Consider the following 16,989-nt stretch of genomic DNA (forward strand, 5'->3'; position numbering starts at 1 on the left):
GTAAACACGCAAGCAGACCAAGAGACTTACATAATGGCACAGGGAGAAGTGATGACAGAGGGGGAGAAAACAGGGTATCTATTCACACTCCTACAATATTGTCAGTTTTCTAACCTTAGGTTTTTCTTCAGGCTTGGGCAATATTGGTTTTCCATCTTTATCCTAAAAAGTAAAACAAGTATTATTGACATTTTCTATCATTATAACAAGTGCCATCCTCCATAATCACCAGCAAAATAAATGATACACAACAAGATGAAATCAGTGACATAGCAACAGGAATTCCCCTAGACAGGGGGAATTCTTACATGGCCAGGTAAGTGGATAAAAAAAGCAAATGTGTTGTCAGCAGAATACAAATGGGCCAAGACACTGAGAAGTGCTCCTTCCTATCAATATCAATATGCGGCAGGAATTAATTCCACAGTAAACCATCAGGAATTCATCCAGTAACAAAACAACCATTGAGTGCAAAAGACAAACTTTTGCACTTGAACAAATAGGGAGTTTAATCCCGGGTCTGTAGTCAATCAGTCTTTTAATCCCTTAAAAGAAGGGTAAAACTGCTCCACTGCTCCTTTCAAAAGAGAAACGTTACCATTCAGCTCCAGCAAGGCCAGTTTATACAGCAACCTCATTAACACCAGTTATACCAATAATCATCACAAGAACTTTAAATTCAGAACTTTATGGCAAACACATCTCAGTTCTAGTGTTATTTTCCTTAACCTTGAACAAATCTCAATCAGCTGAAGTAACAATCTGAAAGACTGAGTTAATTTTCATACCACTTTAAAATAGTGTTTTCAAGGTTACCTTACAGAAGGATACGCACGAGCACTTCTGTAAAGGGATGCAATTTACAGCACTGCGGTTTAGTATCAGAAACAAGTAAGACCACTCTTGGAGAAGGAATGAGTGACCTGGGAAGATCAGATCTTTGCTCAGAATGCCTGAAAAACCCAGTCATGCTGGGCAAAGGAAGGGAAGGAAACTACAGATAAGAAATCACCAACAGGAGAAAGTCATCGACTGAATACTACTATTGCTTGTTTTCCCCATGTTTTTTCCCTATCTGTGATGAAAGAAAGTGTCAGAGGCAGTGCCCTATTTACAAAGCAATAAAGAGATGACAAGCTTACCAACTCTGGTGTTAGCCTGTATTCTGGAGGTATCGTATCATCATGTTCTCCAGCCTTTTTTTCTTTTTTCTCTTTAGCTTTTACCTTAAAAAGAAAGAACAAAAGTGTCACTAATAGAAATTAATGTAAAAACCCAAAGTACACTAAACTTCACTATCATGATTCTTCAGTGTACTGTTTGAAGAAGTACTAGCATCAGATAGAGTTATTCCATGTATCAAGACAGTAAAATTCCTCAATTTATTGCTATCAAATTTCTGTGGTAAAATTGTCAGGGCTTAAGAATCAATGTCATATGTGAATATGGCTATATTATTTTAATTCCTAAAAAGCTTCAGACACTATTCAGAGCCGTCACTTTGTGAATTTTAGAATTTTTGGGGTGTACAAAATCCTTATGTTTCCTTGGATTTCATCACTCTGATTATACAAGCCATATTCTGTATCTTTTCTCATCACTGTTACTGAAACACAGCTTTTAATTCTCTGGACCTCCTTCATGAAGCAATGCATCCACTAAGTTATTTGAGTGAATCTGCAATACAGCATGCTCTTTTTTGCCAAAATTGAGTTCCAACATCTTCTCTCAGCAACAAAGGATTTTCTGCACTTTCCCTGTCATTTGTTTGCTCTGAGCTGTAAGCGAAGACAGTGGAAAATAATTGATACTAGTAGGCTTAGAGGCAGAGTTTGCAAAACTAAACTAAGAAGTCAAAGTTTAACGTGCAAACACAGGGCTACTGTTAAAATCTAACTGTTGAAGAAAAACAAGATTAGAAGACACAGTGAAAGGCAAGACCCAAATCAGAAAGATAATGGAGTCTGATGGAAAAAGGAGTACCTGCACCAAAACGCCAAAAAGTTAATTAAAAATTGAATCAGAAAGATAATGGAGTCTGATGGAAAAAGGAGTACCTGCACCAAAACGCCAAAAAGTTAATTAAAAATTGAACAGCAAATACATGCAGAACAAAAGCTTGCTACAAATTGTACCCAGTGCTTGGGGAAAAAACACAGCAACTATAGCTAATACAGGGAAAAGTGTATGTATGGAGGCTTCTACAACCAAATGATACCATTCTGCAGGCCATCCTACTATATTGTATTCTACCTGAATCCACTCAGGATTTCGTCATTTCTTACTTTTCTTAATCATATAAGACTCAGACATTGCTTAGGCCTTTGATATGAAGCCCACTTTGTTGCTGTTCTACACATTTCTACAGTATCTAACACAGAGGACTTTGGATTCCACTGCAGCGTCTGAAAGCTGCTGTAAAAAGGAGTAAGATCATACCTCTGACACCTCTACAACAGGGGTAAGATCTTTTTCAGGCTCAGGTTCAGGTCCACCAAGAGTATCAAGAAGAGCTTCCATTGCATCATCTTTAATTTCCTGTATTTAAGAAAATATGCAAATCACTTCTTTATTTCTTTAAATTGGCACAGGTTTTATCTTGTGTATCTTTTATGCTGTATATAAAGCAAACACCCAGCACCGGACTGCTCGTTTCTGTTTGGCTTTACCTGGTGGTAAGATTAGCACAGCCTAATCAACACGTATCTCCTCTTAAGGAGAGGGGAAAGTTAAAAAAAAAAAAAAAAAAAAGGAAAGCAAAAAAAAAGCCAGTATCACGTAACACAATTGCCATATGCTTTGACATGGCAAACCCAGAAAGTGTAAGGTCACACTTCCTCTCTACAGAAGGAAAGAAAAATTTGTAAAACATGAGGAAATTACATCATATTCAAGTTTTAAACACACCTCACATAGCTAAGAAAAAACATACACTTTTCTAGTCCATTGCCTCTAGTCAGAAGAACCGCAGTTATTTTGTAGAAGAATCCAAAAGGAAAATCATCCGACCTACTTGTGCCAGATCTTTAAGGTACAGTAAAGTCTGAGCAATGGCAATTCATATTATTCCTAAACTTTCTATGACAGACTGAATCTACAACTGAAAACGAGGGTGATGAGCATCTTTACAAGATCAGGCACACATAAAATATGACATGTGCTAGTAAATTTTAATTAGAAGTTAACTAGTCAAAGAATGACTATGTATACCTCTTTTGATTTTGTTTTCTTCTCCTTTGGAGGAACTGAGGTCTTGACTGAACTTGCTGCTTGTGCTTGCACGATTTCCCCTTCCTTACTTGGTTTCTACGAGAGATACAAAATTACAGGCAAATTCACAACAATAAAAAGAAGGGGGAAAATGTCAAGACCATTTTAAATTGAAATATTAAGATAATAATGGCAATATTTCATTTCAATAAAGGCATGCAATACCTCTGTCAGACTTGTCTTCTTTTCTTCACCCGACGCAGTAGGACAGGTAAGGTCAGATGACAGGGCCTCTGCAAGCTCATCATCTGTCATTGGTTTCTGAGCAAGAAATTGCAAACTAGGTTATGATTATTAAAGTTCAAACACCAATGCTGTCAAACTCAGTTTGAAATCTGAGTGTGCTCCATGCTTACTCACCCAATGACCTCATAAGCACATGTTGCTGTCACAGAAAAAAAGATATCTCCCCTCACTGGTTGATTCATTATTGATAAGCTTTTATTTTTATATGTTAAACTTATATAAGCTGGTTTACGGAATTCTCTTGCTAAGTATAGAAATTCAAGTAATCTTCAATAATGACAGTAGGAAGAGACTGCTGCATGCACAGCCACTCCTTCCTCCCTTTGGTATTATTATGACCAATATCTCTATGAGTGTTTATTTTACTTGTTTCAGCTTCAGTCAGTGTCCTGAAAATTTCTATTTCTTTATTAAAAACATCCATGTCAAATTCTGCTTAGTCTTACCAGTATCTATGTTATCTCTCACCCCACAGCCCTCTCCCGCTTCCTGGGATTTTTGGAAGACAGGCAACATTTAAATTTAAATGATAATTGGGTTATTTTCAACCTTCCAATATTTAAAAAAAAAAAAAAAGTTCTTACTTCATCTCGTTCGTCTACTTTTGGTGGGACTCCATCTTTGCCATCCCCTTTACTCTAAAACGAGAATTAATTTTGTAGTAAATGGGAAACAAAACCACACAATATGGAAGCAAACATGCTTGAAGAGTATCTTTCTTTTAACTCACTAACCTTCAACAATTTAACGTACTCTGGAGGGAGACTACCTTCCCGTTTACCCATTTCTTCCAAGTATCTTGAAGATATATCTTCCTATGGAAAGAATGCACACATTAGTGTTTTTGTACTATTGTTTCTTGAAATACATTTCTAATGTAGAGCTATCTACAGTGATACTTGTGGAAAGAAAACGCGAGGGTTGGCTAGATGAGAGGGCCAGTCCTGGACCACAGCTCTCCAGTGTCTTTCAGAACCCAGTGTCAGGCACCTGCATCTCACGTAGCTTCAACAGCGCACGTCACCTGGCAAAACTCTGCATCTCCACTGCCAGATTCCTTCTGCATGAACATTGGCCATTTCAGTGTCTCAGACCATAGAATGCATTGCTGTACCTAGACTGAATTATAATTATTTATTTTCCAAAATTTTTATCATGGCTGAGCACTGCACTAAGCCGTTCACTTTGTAATCTTAATCCCTCTTAAATTACTCTCCCATTCTAGCTCAGGAAAGTACACGTTTTTCCCCAAATTCTCAACGTTTTTCTCAAGTAGAAATGAAATCTCCCAGGTTGTTTACACGCTCTTATACCTCTATCACTGCCTTTTGTAAATCCAGTGCAGGCTATGCTTGGAAATCAGTTCCAAAAGCAACAAACTTTCATTGTTGACAATTTTTTGTTTTCTACCGCAATACATGCGTAACCGTTTCATTTCTGTATTACTGAAAACAACACTAAAATGCAACTGCGACAACTTCATTTTACCTGTTAGCGGATCAAAGTGACAACTACTGGATCAAAATAGTAATGTGCAACTACAGACATACTTTAGAGATTACTCCTCTAAAAAATAAAAATGAAAAATTTTAAATACCGTAACTTCTGGACCAGTGTAAACGGGACTAGGAGGCACATCTTCTTCAGGTCCCCCTAGGGTATCTATTAGGCTATCTAGTGCCGACTCATCCATGCCAGGCTAAAAAATAAGCAGACAATTATAGAAGTTATCAAACGGTACAGAGGAAAAAAACCCCAACATCTAAATCATCTAGTGGATCTGTAGAAAACTCCTGGATACCAAACCAAAAGCTTTCTTTCAGTAGGTCCTGCACTTGCCAAACATTTCAGTGAGAACTGTTCTTAAACTCATCCCACAAAATGAGGAACAAGATCGTATACAAACATAATTGAAGACAGAGAGTAATTAATTTTATGCTAGTTGTGGTAAAAGTGATTCTAAATAGGTCCTATCTGACAAAGCACAAATGACACACCACTAGGTTGTGACCTCTTCTGTCAGACAGTCCTTCACCACCATGCATTACTACTACATAGCAATACTTCAGCAGTTACCCATTTATTTTTTCTGAAACTGAAGTGTTTCTGAGAGAGAAATACGCTCTCAGACATTTTTACAAGGGAAGAATTTGTCTGGGACTGCGTTTACCAACCTCAGTACTTGACTCATCAGCTGCAGTAACCACACTTGCACTGGCTGCACCTGCATCAGGTGGACTAGCCACTATGGACATCTTCTCAGGCTTAGGCTGGAGAAATAAGAGACAAATTAAGAGACAGCTTGATTACATGGCCCGATGTTACAAATCCTAGAGAGAACAAGGTAAAACAGAGACGTTCTACTCAGGCACGCATATCTGTTGTCCCTCTTCATCTACACTTGCAATAAAGATAAGCTGGTTCTACGTGCTGGCTGAGTGGTCGGAAAGTTGAGTAGCTGCAGCTTGCATGGTACTAAGCCCAGCCTTCTGAGGTTGCACGTATTTTTTTGGACTCAGCAACTGGCTAACACACCTGCAGAGCATCCAAATCCTTGGGCATAGCATCTGCCTGCAATGCTACGCAGACATACTCTCTTTCCACTGTGACTTGGCTGTGAGAAAGCAAGCATGCAACTTTAAGTACTTTCTTCTTTCTTTTACTTTCCATTTTGGAGGCTTTCACTTACAACTGATAGTTCTCAATACACCATTAGCACCAGCAGCAAATAGTGCTCAAATAGGTAGGGTGAAAACTGCTTCAGGGAGTTAGGTGCAGGAGCAACGCCAACTCTGTTGCTGTTCATGTCACCCTGGCCTTGTCACCCAGGCACAAGTAGACCAGACGACCAAAAAGATCTAGATCCTGACTTTACTACACAGTTTTGCTCCAGCTTCTTCTCCACTTGCCCCTCTGAAATGACCCCTCCCCAGCTTCTTCCCCAACCTTTCTCTTCCTAGGTTTTTTTTGAGTCTTGCAGTCAGGGTGTACGGGTTGCCCTACTGAAAATGCATCACCTGCTGACCTGCTGCATTTGGAGCCAACACTGCTACTACAAACACACCTGGAAGTCCACAGGTGAAGGAGCTCCATGATGGCACTGCTCATATGAAGAAAGCATTTGCTTGACTGACCAGGCGGCCCCTTCTGTTCACGGGGCAAGGGAAGAGACTGACAAAGAACTAATTACACCCACGTAGCTGCAAGGAACTTGCACAAAGCTTGCACAAATGACAGAGGAACCCCAGACACCTAACACACGGGAAGAGGCCTACAATCGTGATAATGTCGCTTGCTTAGATAACAGCTGGAGTGTCTGGGACCATGAAAACAGATGTATGAACAGGACAACAAAAGGTGGATGCACACTGGGATCACCAAAGGAGCAGCACGAACTACCAATACCGCCGGGCTGGGCTGCTCTATCTGCAGCTGATGCTTATCCATTAATGCTGTCATGGGTTAGCTGGAAGTGGTATATTCAGGATGTTGTTTAAGTTAATTAGTGGGTAAAGTGTACAGTTTCTAAGTCCTAGATTTTAAAGCAGGACAAGGAGGTTTTCATAGAAACCTTTAGGCACAAGACAGCTTTTGAGCTTTTCTACATAGTGATTTTTGGGGCCCCAGTCTTGCTTTACAATATTCATTATAAGAATCCATCTTGATGTGAATTTTTAACCCCTACAATAACATAAATAATATTGCTACTTCTGCTATACCTTTGCTGTCTCTGTGGAGGTTGCTGGTGGAGGCTGATCAGCTTGTGCTGTAGTTACTTTTCCGGTATTATTTGGTTTAGAAGCTGTTGTCACAGAGGGTGAGGTTTGGCTTTTTGCCTGTGTAGAGATAAACTATTATCATTAGATAAGAAAATACATATGGGCTGGTTTTGTTTGGTTTGTTTTTTTTTAATTATTTTTTTTAAACGAAAGAAAGAAGAGAAATACCACAAGAAGCCCCGGGGTGGAGGAAAGGGAGGATAGAAGGAGTGGGAGGGAGAGAGAGATAAATCATACAACTTACATCACGGGGTTCCTTTTGCCTCTCTTCAGAAGCCTGTTTATTTTGAGAATCTGTTGGCTGTCATGAAATAAAAAATCGAGATCATTTAGCGTTACCACCATTGAGTGCTATGGAACACGATCTACAGCAGTTCAAATAAGCACAAGATACATTTACAGATGGTTACCAGAACACCTCTTCAGCTGTTTTGAAGCAATAAAGCATCCTGACTGTTCCCCCAAAACACTGCATTTGCAGACCTGCCAGCTCCTCGCTCTTTTGCGCACAGGTATATTACTCATCTCATGGCAGTTTCATGTGGCGCAGTGGCAGACAAGACTTTAGCCTCTTCTTTCAAAGTCAGTCAAAGGCCAAAGCACAACAACTCACCAAAGGTCGAAGATATGCATTTACCTTGGTTGACTGTGCGGTTTTTCCAGGTTCTGTTTTGGTTGTTGGTGCGGGCTGAAATAGAAGCAATATACATTCAGACAGAGATTAATATGCCTGGTTATTTCTACAGAGTCAGCTTATTCAAAGAAGAATATCGGACAGGTTCACACTTGTGAGCACAGATCCTGTGTAACTAATAGACAGTGCCTTGACCTTGCACAGATCTCCACTCCAGCGACTGAAGAGCACTCAAATGTGTGCAAACACACACCCTCACACACACACTCTCCTCATATGAAGGACTGAAAAGAGAAGGAAAGAAGATACTAAACAAACACAATGAACAGCTGGGTTTACACCTGAAAATTTTCTGCAGCCATGCCACGAAATTGACTCCTGTGATTCAACTCAAGTTGAAGTACAGTAAGCAATAAATGAATACTGGTAGAAACGTGTAAGAACAAACACTGAAAAATTAAGGAATGGTTATATTTGGTAAAAAGAAATAAAAATGAAAATGCCAGCCTCCTCACCGTATTTTTATTTGTTTTAGCTGCCAAACATTAATTACCATTTAGATATATCCAGCTTCTGTTTGCTAGCTGACCACACAGAGAAATGTGCTACCTTTTTCTACCATTCGTTGTGCAAGTATTCACACCCCCACACTAAACCACAGACACTTGGTTGGGAAATCCCAAACATGCATAAAAACGTAGGTGTCTGGGCATAAGCCTGGCAAAGGTGTCGAAGCTGCAGACCACAGCAAAGAACACCCCACCACAAGCAAGTCAGTCACAAAAGGCAAAATACTGATAGAGAAGGAAGACGAAAATTTCCCAAAGTGGGGACAAAATTAAAAATAAAACATTTCAAAAAATGAAAATAATCACTTAACCTCTCAGATTCCCCCTGTTGGATTTTCTCTTGATGTCTAACGTGATTGAAACACAGTACGTCTCAGGTTCAGTCATACCGTATATGCTTCCACTTGCACATCGTGGTTACATGACTACCATATGGTAAATACACACATCCATTTGTGTACCTGTACACTAAATAATCCTATATTGAAAAGGTAATCCTGACTTTTCACAGTTTTTAAGCTAAAAAAAGTTGAGTTTTTTTAGGTATCATGTAAAGCACAGAGTCATTCAGAGAGGGGATGTCCTTCGGCAGCAAGGCTGCCAAGAAGCATAACACAAGCGCAGGCGTGAGGTTCAAGGAACATACAGTTTGACTTTTCCTGCGGTGGGACTGCTGCCTGCTCGGCACTTTAAGTACCCTGCTGTTAAGAAACAAATTCAGGTTTTCCTTACGTGCTTTTCGGAAGAAAAGTAAACACACCTTTTTTGCAGGACAATAAAATATGTTTACTTGCATTTCTGTCAACACTCGACAACACCTGTACAAAACACAAATTCAAATTCTCAGCCTGCCAAACCAGTTATCAGCAACTGCATGCCTTTTTTAGTATTGTAAATATTGTTTTACTAAATACTTAATGTCTTTTTTGTGTATGCGTTATTCGTTATCCTTGTACATCTTTTAGAATGTGCAGCATTGCTCATACCATAGATTTATCTATGACAATGCTGAAGAGCATGTCCAATGCTGGACCCATATGGGCAATGCTTTCATTCAAGACTTAAACACAGATGAGGATGATGAAGCCACATTAAAACACATGATCATGAGCACATACAGGCTCTCATACACGCAGAGACATATCTATTTACATAGGCTTTAGCAATAACAAAGTTCAAATCCAATTTTAAAAAAAAATATTAGCAGGCAAGTCAAACCAACCATTTTAGTATAAGACCATACTTTCAAAGGCAACTATTCACTCATCCTTTAAACTGTGTCAGCTGTGAGCAGTCACAGCCTGAAGCCATGGCATGTTTACAGCAAACACCGAACTCCTACAGAGAAAAAGACGTTCCACCTCCCCTTCTGTTGCCTGCTTCCACCTGCTCTGTGCCACCGCCTCAGAGGCTGCCACCGAAACCGACCCAGGAAACTGAAAAATAGCCTACGAAAGAGAACCAGTATTTTTTAACTCCTTCCGCAGTTTACAGTGGAGCTGCACAAATGCGTGCAAGAGGCAGAAAGCGGAATGGGGTGTGTTTCTGCGGTGGCAGCACCCCGATTCCTGCAGCAGGAGGCGGGGGGCTCCAGCCCTCCACCCTGCTCTCCAGCCTCCCCAGCGCCCCGGCCTCCCGCCCAGCGACAGCTCCCACGTTCCCTCCCGCAGTAACTCACAGCTCTCTCAGACGGGCGCAACACTGAGGGCTGAGACAGAGGATTCACGTACACAGACCCGAAAGCTGAAAGGGGTTCAGAGCACGTTTAAAAGTAGTTGCACACTACGGCGATTCTAAGACAAATGAGGTGTGGTTATAGCAGGCAAATGGGAAAGAGTTGTTAATCTGCAGGGAATTGAGGGCTAGAAATGAAAAGTGACTCAGCAACCTTATTTCTTCCCAAAGGAGCCTACTGTTGAAATGCAGACGGCTTTGCTTCATCCAGCAGGAGGAAGGCATTAATAATGCATCAGACATTGAAGTAAAACACTGACTGTCTTACACATTGCCCTGGTTTCAGCTGGGACAGAGTTAATTTTCTTCTCAGCAGCTGGTACAGTGCTGTGGTTTGGATTTAGTAGGAGAATAATATTGATAACACATTCACGTTTTAGGTGTTGCCAAGGACTTTTTGCCAGCGAGGAGGCTGGGGGTGCACCAGGAGCTGGGAGGGGGCACAGCTAGGATGGCTACCGGCTACCCAAACTGGCCACAGGCATTTCCCGCACCAGATGGCGTCATGCTCAGCACGTAAATGGGGGGGTTGGCGGGGGGTGGCTGTTGCTGCTTGGGCACAGGCTGGGCATCAGTCGGTGGGTGCTGAGCAGCTGTTCTTCACCTGCGTCACTCCTCCTCCTTGGGTTTTACATCTCTCTCTTTTGGTTATTTTCCTTTCCATTACATTTTTTTATTACTCTTATTATTTTACTTTAATTATTAAACTCTTCTTATCTCAACCCATGGGTCTTCCCATTTTCACTTTCCCGATTCTCCCAGGGAGAGGGGCGGCGAGCTGCCTGGTGCTCGGCTGAGGGCTGGGGTTGAGCCGCGACACGTGTCCGTGCAAAGGCAGGACTCTGGTTCAAAGGGGCTGTTGTTTACCAGTCTCACAGCACTGGCGTATGCCTCTCCTACTCTATTTTTGCCTCATCTTGCAACACCAGTTTTAAAGATCTGATTAGAAATTTACCACATTCTTCTAGAGTTATTTCAAATTTCAAGCAGGGAAAGACCGTAACTATTTTTAGATAGCTGGCTGCGTTCAGCCATATGGAGAACAGCACCAGTAATGAACGTGACACAGATGAGTTTGCTCACAAACATAACTGGAAGATGAAACCGGAGACTTGCTGACACCTTCCTATATGAGTGACGATGGACATGTACAAATGGAAATGGTTTAATTGCTGCCCAGCTCACTGCTACCAGTCTAAGTATTACATGTGTGCGTGGAGAAAAAGGGTTTTAAAAGGCTAAGGGGAATGTAAGGGCTAACTTCAGATACAGAGGAGATGGACCGAGACTCTTCTCCCAGATGCACAGTAAAATGACAACGGGCAACAGATACAAGTTGCAGCAAAGGAACTTCCCATTTGATACAAGGAAAAAAATCATCATAATGACGGTACTCAAACATCGGAACTGTCTACCCAGGGATGCTGCATCATCCGCACCCTTGCAGACATTCCAAGTTTGCCCAGCAAGGCCTCCAGCAGCCTGACCTACCTGCCCGGGGCAAGGGCCGGACCAGACAAGCTCCAGAGCCTCAGGACTCTAAGCGTTCTCTCCTGACCTCACCGCTCTAAGTGTTCCCTCGATTGTACTTACAAAAGGTGCAGGCAGACCTAAGCTTTGCCGCTGCACAAGTCCCTGCCGGTCTACTTTGGTATTCGGTATTTTTGTTGGTTTCACTGTTACGATTACGGAAAATGAAGCAGGGAGAAAATCATTAATCATTTGTTTAAATAATACATGTAAATTCTGTTAGGCAACAGAGGCATACGTGAGGATTATGACTCTATTCTAACAAGTAAAGTACGTGATTGATGACACAGCTTCGACACTACAGAAGTGCTAGTCATGAGACAAGACAGAACAGGCATAAAGGACAAAGGCAAGGAAGCTGTCAGATGGACAAAGATATGAGATTAATGAGACGATGCAACTGTACGCACACTCAAAGCTGAAACTTGTCCTGAATTCTTTGAATACGTGAAAAATTATCACTACATAAATAACCCTGTAATTACACTGGGGGGAGCTATATACATGTCACAAAATGTGACTGAGCTAAAATTAAAATTAGTATTGCTGTCATGAAGTCTTCTGAGTACTTTGTATAGCATTTTTTAGATGCTTTTTGAAGAGGAAACTAAGCTGCAGGGAAGAAATATGCAAAATAAAGTTACTCAGTATCAGTATTAAAAAAGAAATTCCATTGCTTCATATGTTTGTGCTTAACTGCAAGCTTGAGTTTCTCAAGAACTCGTACCTTTGTCTCAGATGGCTTCATAATTTCTGGTTTTGATGCATCTGCAGAGGGGGACTGCTTCTGAGAGAAAAAAAAAAGGAAATTGATTAATTTCACCTTTGTTACACATACAACTATTAAGCTAGCATAAGCAACCTGAATTCAGCTAAAAAAAAAATTAAGAATAAATTATTAGTGAAAATTAGAGTTATCAGTTTAGGTCTTGTGTCTTGCCTGTATTCCTACAGTAGAAGTATGGAGGATTTTGACAGCATGATGCCCATAGATCTTCTCACATTTTTTTTCCCTCTGACATGTACTGACAGCAAATTTCGTATCAAGTATCAAAATAACTCAAAATCCTGCTCTGATACTGAAGCATATATACTTATTGTGGATTATTCTTCTACATGATTTTTTTAACAAAAATTGTACTTTTTGGATTTACTAGTTTTCCACACAAAATACTTAATACTAAATTAGAAAACTCAAATATGCTGACATAAAAAGGAATAGTTAAATCTGTATGTAACACACAGACAAGTGCTCCTGCATATCACCACTTGCGGAAAAGCTGCAAATGACACGGCCTGTTTTCCTACCTTCAGTGATGTTAATCTGCATGTTTTAATTCTGCTGTGACTGTATCAAACTTCAAAGCACAGAAATTAATATTCTAATTGTCTCATCAATACTTTATACAGATGTAATACTACCTTTCTTTCCTGCTTCGTGTTTCTCTGCTGAAGGCTGTTATTTTCCCCCTTGATCATAGCAACAAACTTACAGTTTACATTTAAACGAACAGCACAAGTTATCAATTCTTCTAGATTTCTTCACGTTTTCCATGCCACTCGCTATATTAAAACCTGCCTTGTCTGAACGAACTCAGAAGCCACATTGCTATTCCATACCTGGGGTGACTTCTTACTTCCACACGGAAAACTTTCTCAATCCCAGAACTTTTCATAGCACAAGCATTTCTCAACACTAAGACGAAAGTTGTACAGAATTAGAAGCTCCACTGCGGCAATGACAGTGTGCTCTCCCTGCCAGCGTACCCGGCATCTTCCACACCTCAGTAAGAGGTTTGACTACTCCAAATATATACTAGAGAGAATTTGCAACTGTCACACTACAGAAATCTAAGCAAATAATATCTGCTTCCATATACGTATATACCTATACATACTAGATGGGAACTTCTGTATGGGTGGAGATGTACACGGGAATGTACAGAGCCTCCCACATCAGGACAGGGAACAAAAGTTTTTAAAAAATCTTTTTATACATTTCCACTACCACCATCAGGTAATCTGTAGGTAACACCATATTTTTCTTAATTTGTCCTTTGAAAGTTTTTTCCGTTCCTTTTCTTTTCCATTAAATTAATCTGAATTCCTTCACATGACTAACAAGTAGGTGTCTGTTCTACACCTTTGTGTTAGTCACCCTCATCCCTGTCCATTTAATAAAAACACGTTTATCTGAGCCCTTCTCCCTTCCTCCCTTCTGAAAACTCCTACCGAGCCTTTCTCTTACAGTACATCGAAAAATTCTTTCCCAAGTTCCAGCACAACAGCTGCACTACAACTGGCAGAGATGAGCGAAAACCTCCCAAAGAAAGCAGCTGCTGCTTCTTTCTACCCCATCCAGCTGGATGGCAGTAACACCAGCAACTGAGAGATGAGGCCTTCAAATACTCATGGAGGAAGAAGAGTAGTTTGTGGATAAAACGCAGTTTAATGCATGGCTGCTGATGAGCAGCTACACAGGATGCCAAGCCATCCTCCCCGAAAACGCTCAGGGTTGATCTGGAGAAACAAAATGCTGTGATGGAGGGGGGAGCGGGAAGGATGGTGGAGAGCAGAGGGCACCCTCCCGCAGACCACCGCAGTGACCTTCTGGCTCTCTCGGGGCCACGGTGTGCCCCCCCTCACTTAACAGCAGTTTTTGCCTCAATTCCCCACTATTCCGGGCCTCCAATTTTCCACTCTCTCCCCAAAAAGAGCCACTACAAGCAGGGGTCCTTGTCCTTCCTAGCCCTTTAGTGCCCTGGGTCTGCAACCATGCTGAGCTTTGCAGACTGACAGCACACGAAGCTGCCAGGGTCCAACCCCTCGCCTGGTGGCCACCAGGCAGACGGTCACCACCAGCCTGGCTCTGGGGGGCTCCTTTTTACTGCGGGTTGTTCCACTTTCCCTCTTCCAAGGACCAGCGTCTGACTGTGCCTGGCTGCTCACCGTCCACATCTGCTGCAGCCCGACCGACGGACTGCAGAAGGGGTGAAGCAACAGTCGGACGCGTGTCAGGCGCGGAGGTAAATATTAAAACGCTGCCTAGCAACCAGCATAACAACCGCCTGACGCACCGCCACGGCCCGGGCAGGCACACCCTGCTCCCACCCCGGCTGGTGAAACACCCCCTCACAAAGGGAACTGCGAGAACGGGCAGAGTCCGGCCTGCCCCGGAGCTTGGGGTTCGGCAGAGAAAGCCAGGCAGGTGTTCCTGCAGAGAGCAAAGTTTTTGTTGTGTTGTCAGGGACGCCCCGAAGGGCAGAGACGGCAGCGGGTGGAAAAATGAGCATCATGGGCGCTGACGCCTGTTCCTCCTGAGGCTGCACCTGGGGGTCCTGCCCAGACAGAGCACTGGGCCGGGGGGTGCCGAGCCGGCCCCGGTCCCGACCCAACTGGTGGGGAAGGTCCCCGGGGAGCGAGGGGCAGCCAGGGGTCCTGGCTGGGGGGCGGCTGCTGCACGGCTCTGCCAGCTGGGAGAGCAGGTGAGCTCCAGGGCAGAGCGGCCACCAGCAGGGAGCACGCGGAGATGGTTCCTGCAGGGCAGCCCATGGACAGCACGAGACCGCCACGACCACCACAGAAGGGGCTTGAAAGACAGAGGAGAGGTTACAGGTTGACACTGATTAAGCACAAACTGGTACCTGATAATTACCCTGTCACCCGGGTGACAGGCAGCATCCCAGGCTGAGGTGTCACCGGCCCGGCCAGCAGGCAGGACAGGCATGGACGGACAGACAGACAGACACAGGAACCCACCCACAGACCTCAGAGGCTCCTGGCCACCAGTTAGATGATGGCTTTCCAGGGAGGGCTGACGGAGAGACTGGGGATCTGTCACAGATGGGGATATTTGACACAGTTATGATTTAGCAGCGATTCAAAATTTATTAATGATTTGAGATAGATCAAGAGGTTGAATTTTAGCCATGCCTAATCATTAACCAATTTAAAGGCTTACAAAGTTATTTAACAAAATAATTGAACAACAACTTAACTTTGAAGATGACAAGATTGACACTGACTTACTATAAAGTATCCCAAACCAATACACAGATATGTGAGCAAAAGCACAGATCTCAAACTAATGCATATACACATGAGCAAAGCACAGGAGTGCGCACGCGCGCGCACACACACACACTCCCCGTCCTCTATAATCACCGAGATCAAAGATCCCTCAGTATCGCACACCTCTAAGGAGCTGGCTGGTACCCCTTTCAACTCCTACGTGTGCACATCCACATGAAGAGGAACATCCACATCCACAAGGCTAATGTGTGTATCACAAACATAGAGGTGGAGAGGTGGGTGACAGAGAGGCTAGCCTATAGTCAAACTTCCCTTTTCCTGAGTTGAGAGCGCATGTTCACACCGCATCGGCATTCCTCAATGGGCAGTAACTGAGACTCAAGAGGGGCTGACTCACCCCAGCCTTCTAATTCTCGAGGTGTTTGCCTCAGGGGCGTCCCAGCCCAGGAGAGATACTAACAACAGCCCCCTGTGATCCCGGAGAGCCCAAAGGGTCCCCCTAGAATCACTATTTACAGGATCTGAGATAATTGACTTTCGTCAGGTACACTGTGGCCCAGCTGGGACAATGGAATATTCCAGCATTTTCCACCGGTTATGCAAGCCCCGAACTCGCTAGGTCTTGGGGTCCTGGTATCCCGCCTTCTGTGGCCACGATCCATATGTTGTCAGGAGTGATCAATTATAGTTATTATTTAGAAACGGTAGGAGCCATAGGTACACTAAAGGGTTGCCATAGTGTTCTGGTCCATTGCTCTCCACCTTTCCTTTCTTTCACGTTAGACCATTATGTATCATTCTGGTCCATTGTATTATTATGTGGCAATGAAACCGTGCCAAGGAACAAGGTGGTGGTGGTGGGGTTGCACCACCACAGGATCTAACTTGGTAAGAGAAGGAATACCCTTAGGAACTCATTTGTCAAATTAGGGGGACAATCTTCAGGCTACTGTTGGAACAGAACAATCACAGAAGCCAGAAGTGGGTTAGTAAAACAAGACAAAAAAAATAGCCTATCAAGAATTGGTTATCACAGTGCGTGTACCCCACAAATGCAGAAGTAAAAGGGAAAGTGCAACGGGAGAAGAAAATGAAAGTAAAGGTGACAAACACAGAAAGAAAGTAATTCTAGCTATTCAGGGAACTGGCTGAAAATGCATATTTGGAAAAGTCAAACAGCAGGTGATGAAATCCA

General features: G+C 42.6%; 1 protein-coding gene across 13 annotated transcripts in view; it reads right to left on the reverse strand.

The window, feature by feature from the left end:
* CAST (calpastatin) overlaps positions 1–16,989 on the reverse strand; it is a 66,946-nt gene that overhangs the window by 17,380 nt on the left and 32,577 nt on the right. For 11 of the 13 annotated variants that reach the window (XM_063319742.1, XM_063319744.1, XM_063319736.1 and 8 more), the window contains 13 exons: positions 12,490–12,549; positions 7,933–7,983; positions 7,540–7,596; positions 7,236–7,352; positions 5,691–5,786; positions 5,114–5,215; positions 4,251–4,331; positions 4,101–4,154; positions 3,436–3,531; positions 3,211–3,306; positions 2,440–2,538; positions 1,143–1,226; positions 115–162 (listed from right to left, as the gene is read on the reverse strand). In XM_063319742.1, coding sequence (XP_063175812.1) covers positions 115–162; positions 1,143–1,226; positions 2,440–2,538; positions 3,211–3,306; positions 3,436–3,531; positions 4,101–4,154; positions 4,251–4,331; positions 5,114–5,215; positions 5,691–5,786; positions 7,236–7,352; positions 7,540–7,596; positions 7,933–7,983; positions 12,490–12,549 — 1,041 coding nt within the window. The remainder of the gene's footprint in view (positions 1–114; positions 163–1,142; positions 1,227–2,439; positions 2,539–3,210; positions 3,307–3,435; positions 3,532–4,100; positions 4,155–4,250; positions 4,332–5,113; positions 5,216–5,690; positions 5,787–7,235; positions 7,353–7,539; positions 7,597–7,932; positions 7,984–12,489; positions 12,550–16,989) is intronic. The other 2 variants (XM_063319743.1, XM_063319735.1) reach the window with 1 other exon arrangement.

This window comes from Chroicocephalus ridibundus, chromosome Z (assembly GCF_963924245.1).
Source record: "Chroicocephalus ridibundus chromosome Z, bChrRid1.1, whole genome shotgun sequence".
In the NCBI taxonomy this organism is placed as follows: Eukaryota; Metazoa; Chordata; class Aves; order Charadriiformes; family Laridae; genus Chroicocephalus; species Chroicocephalus ridibundus.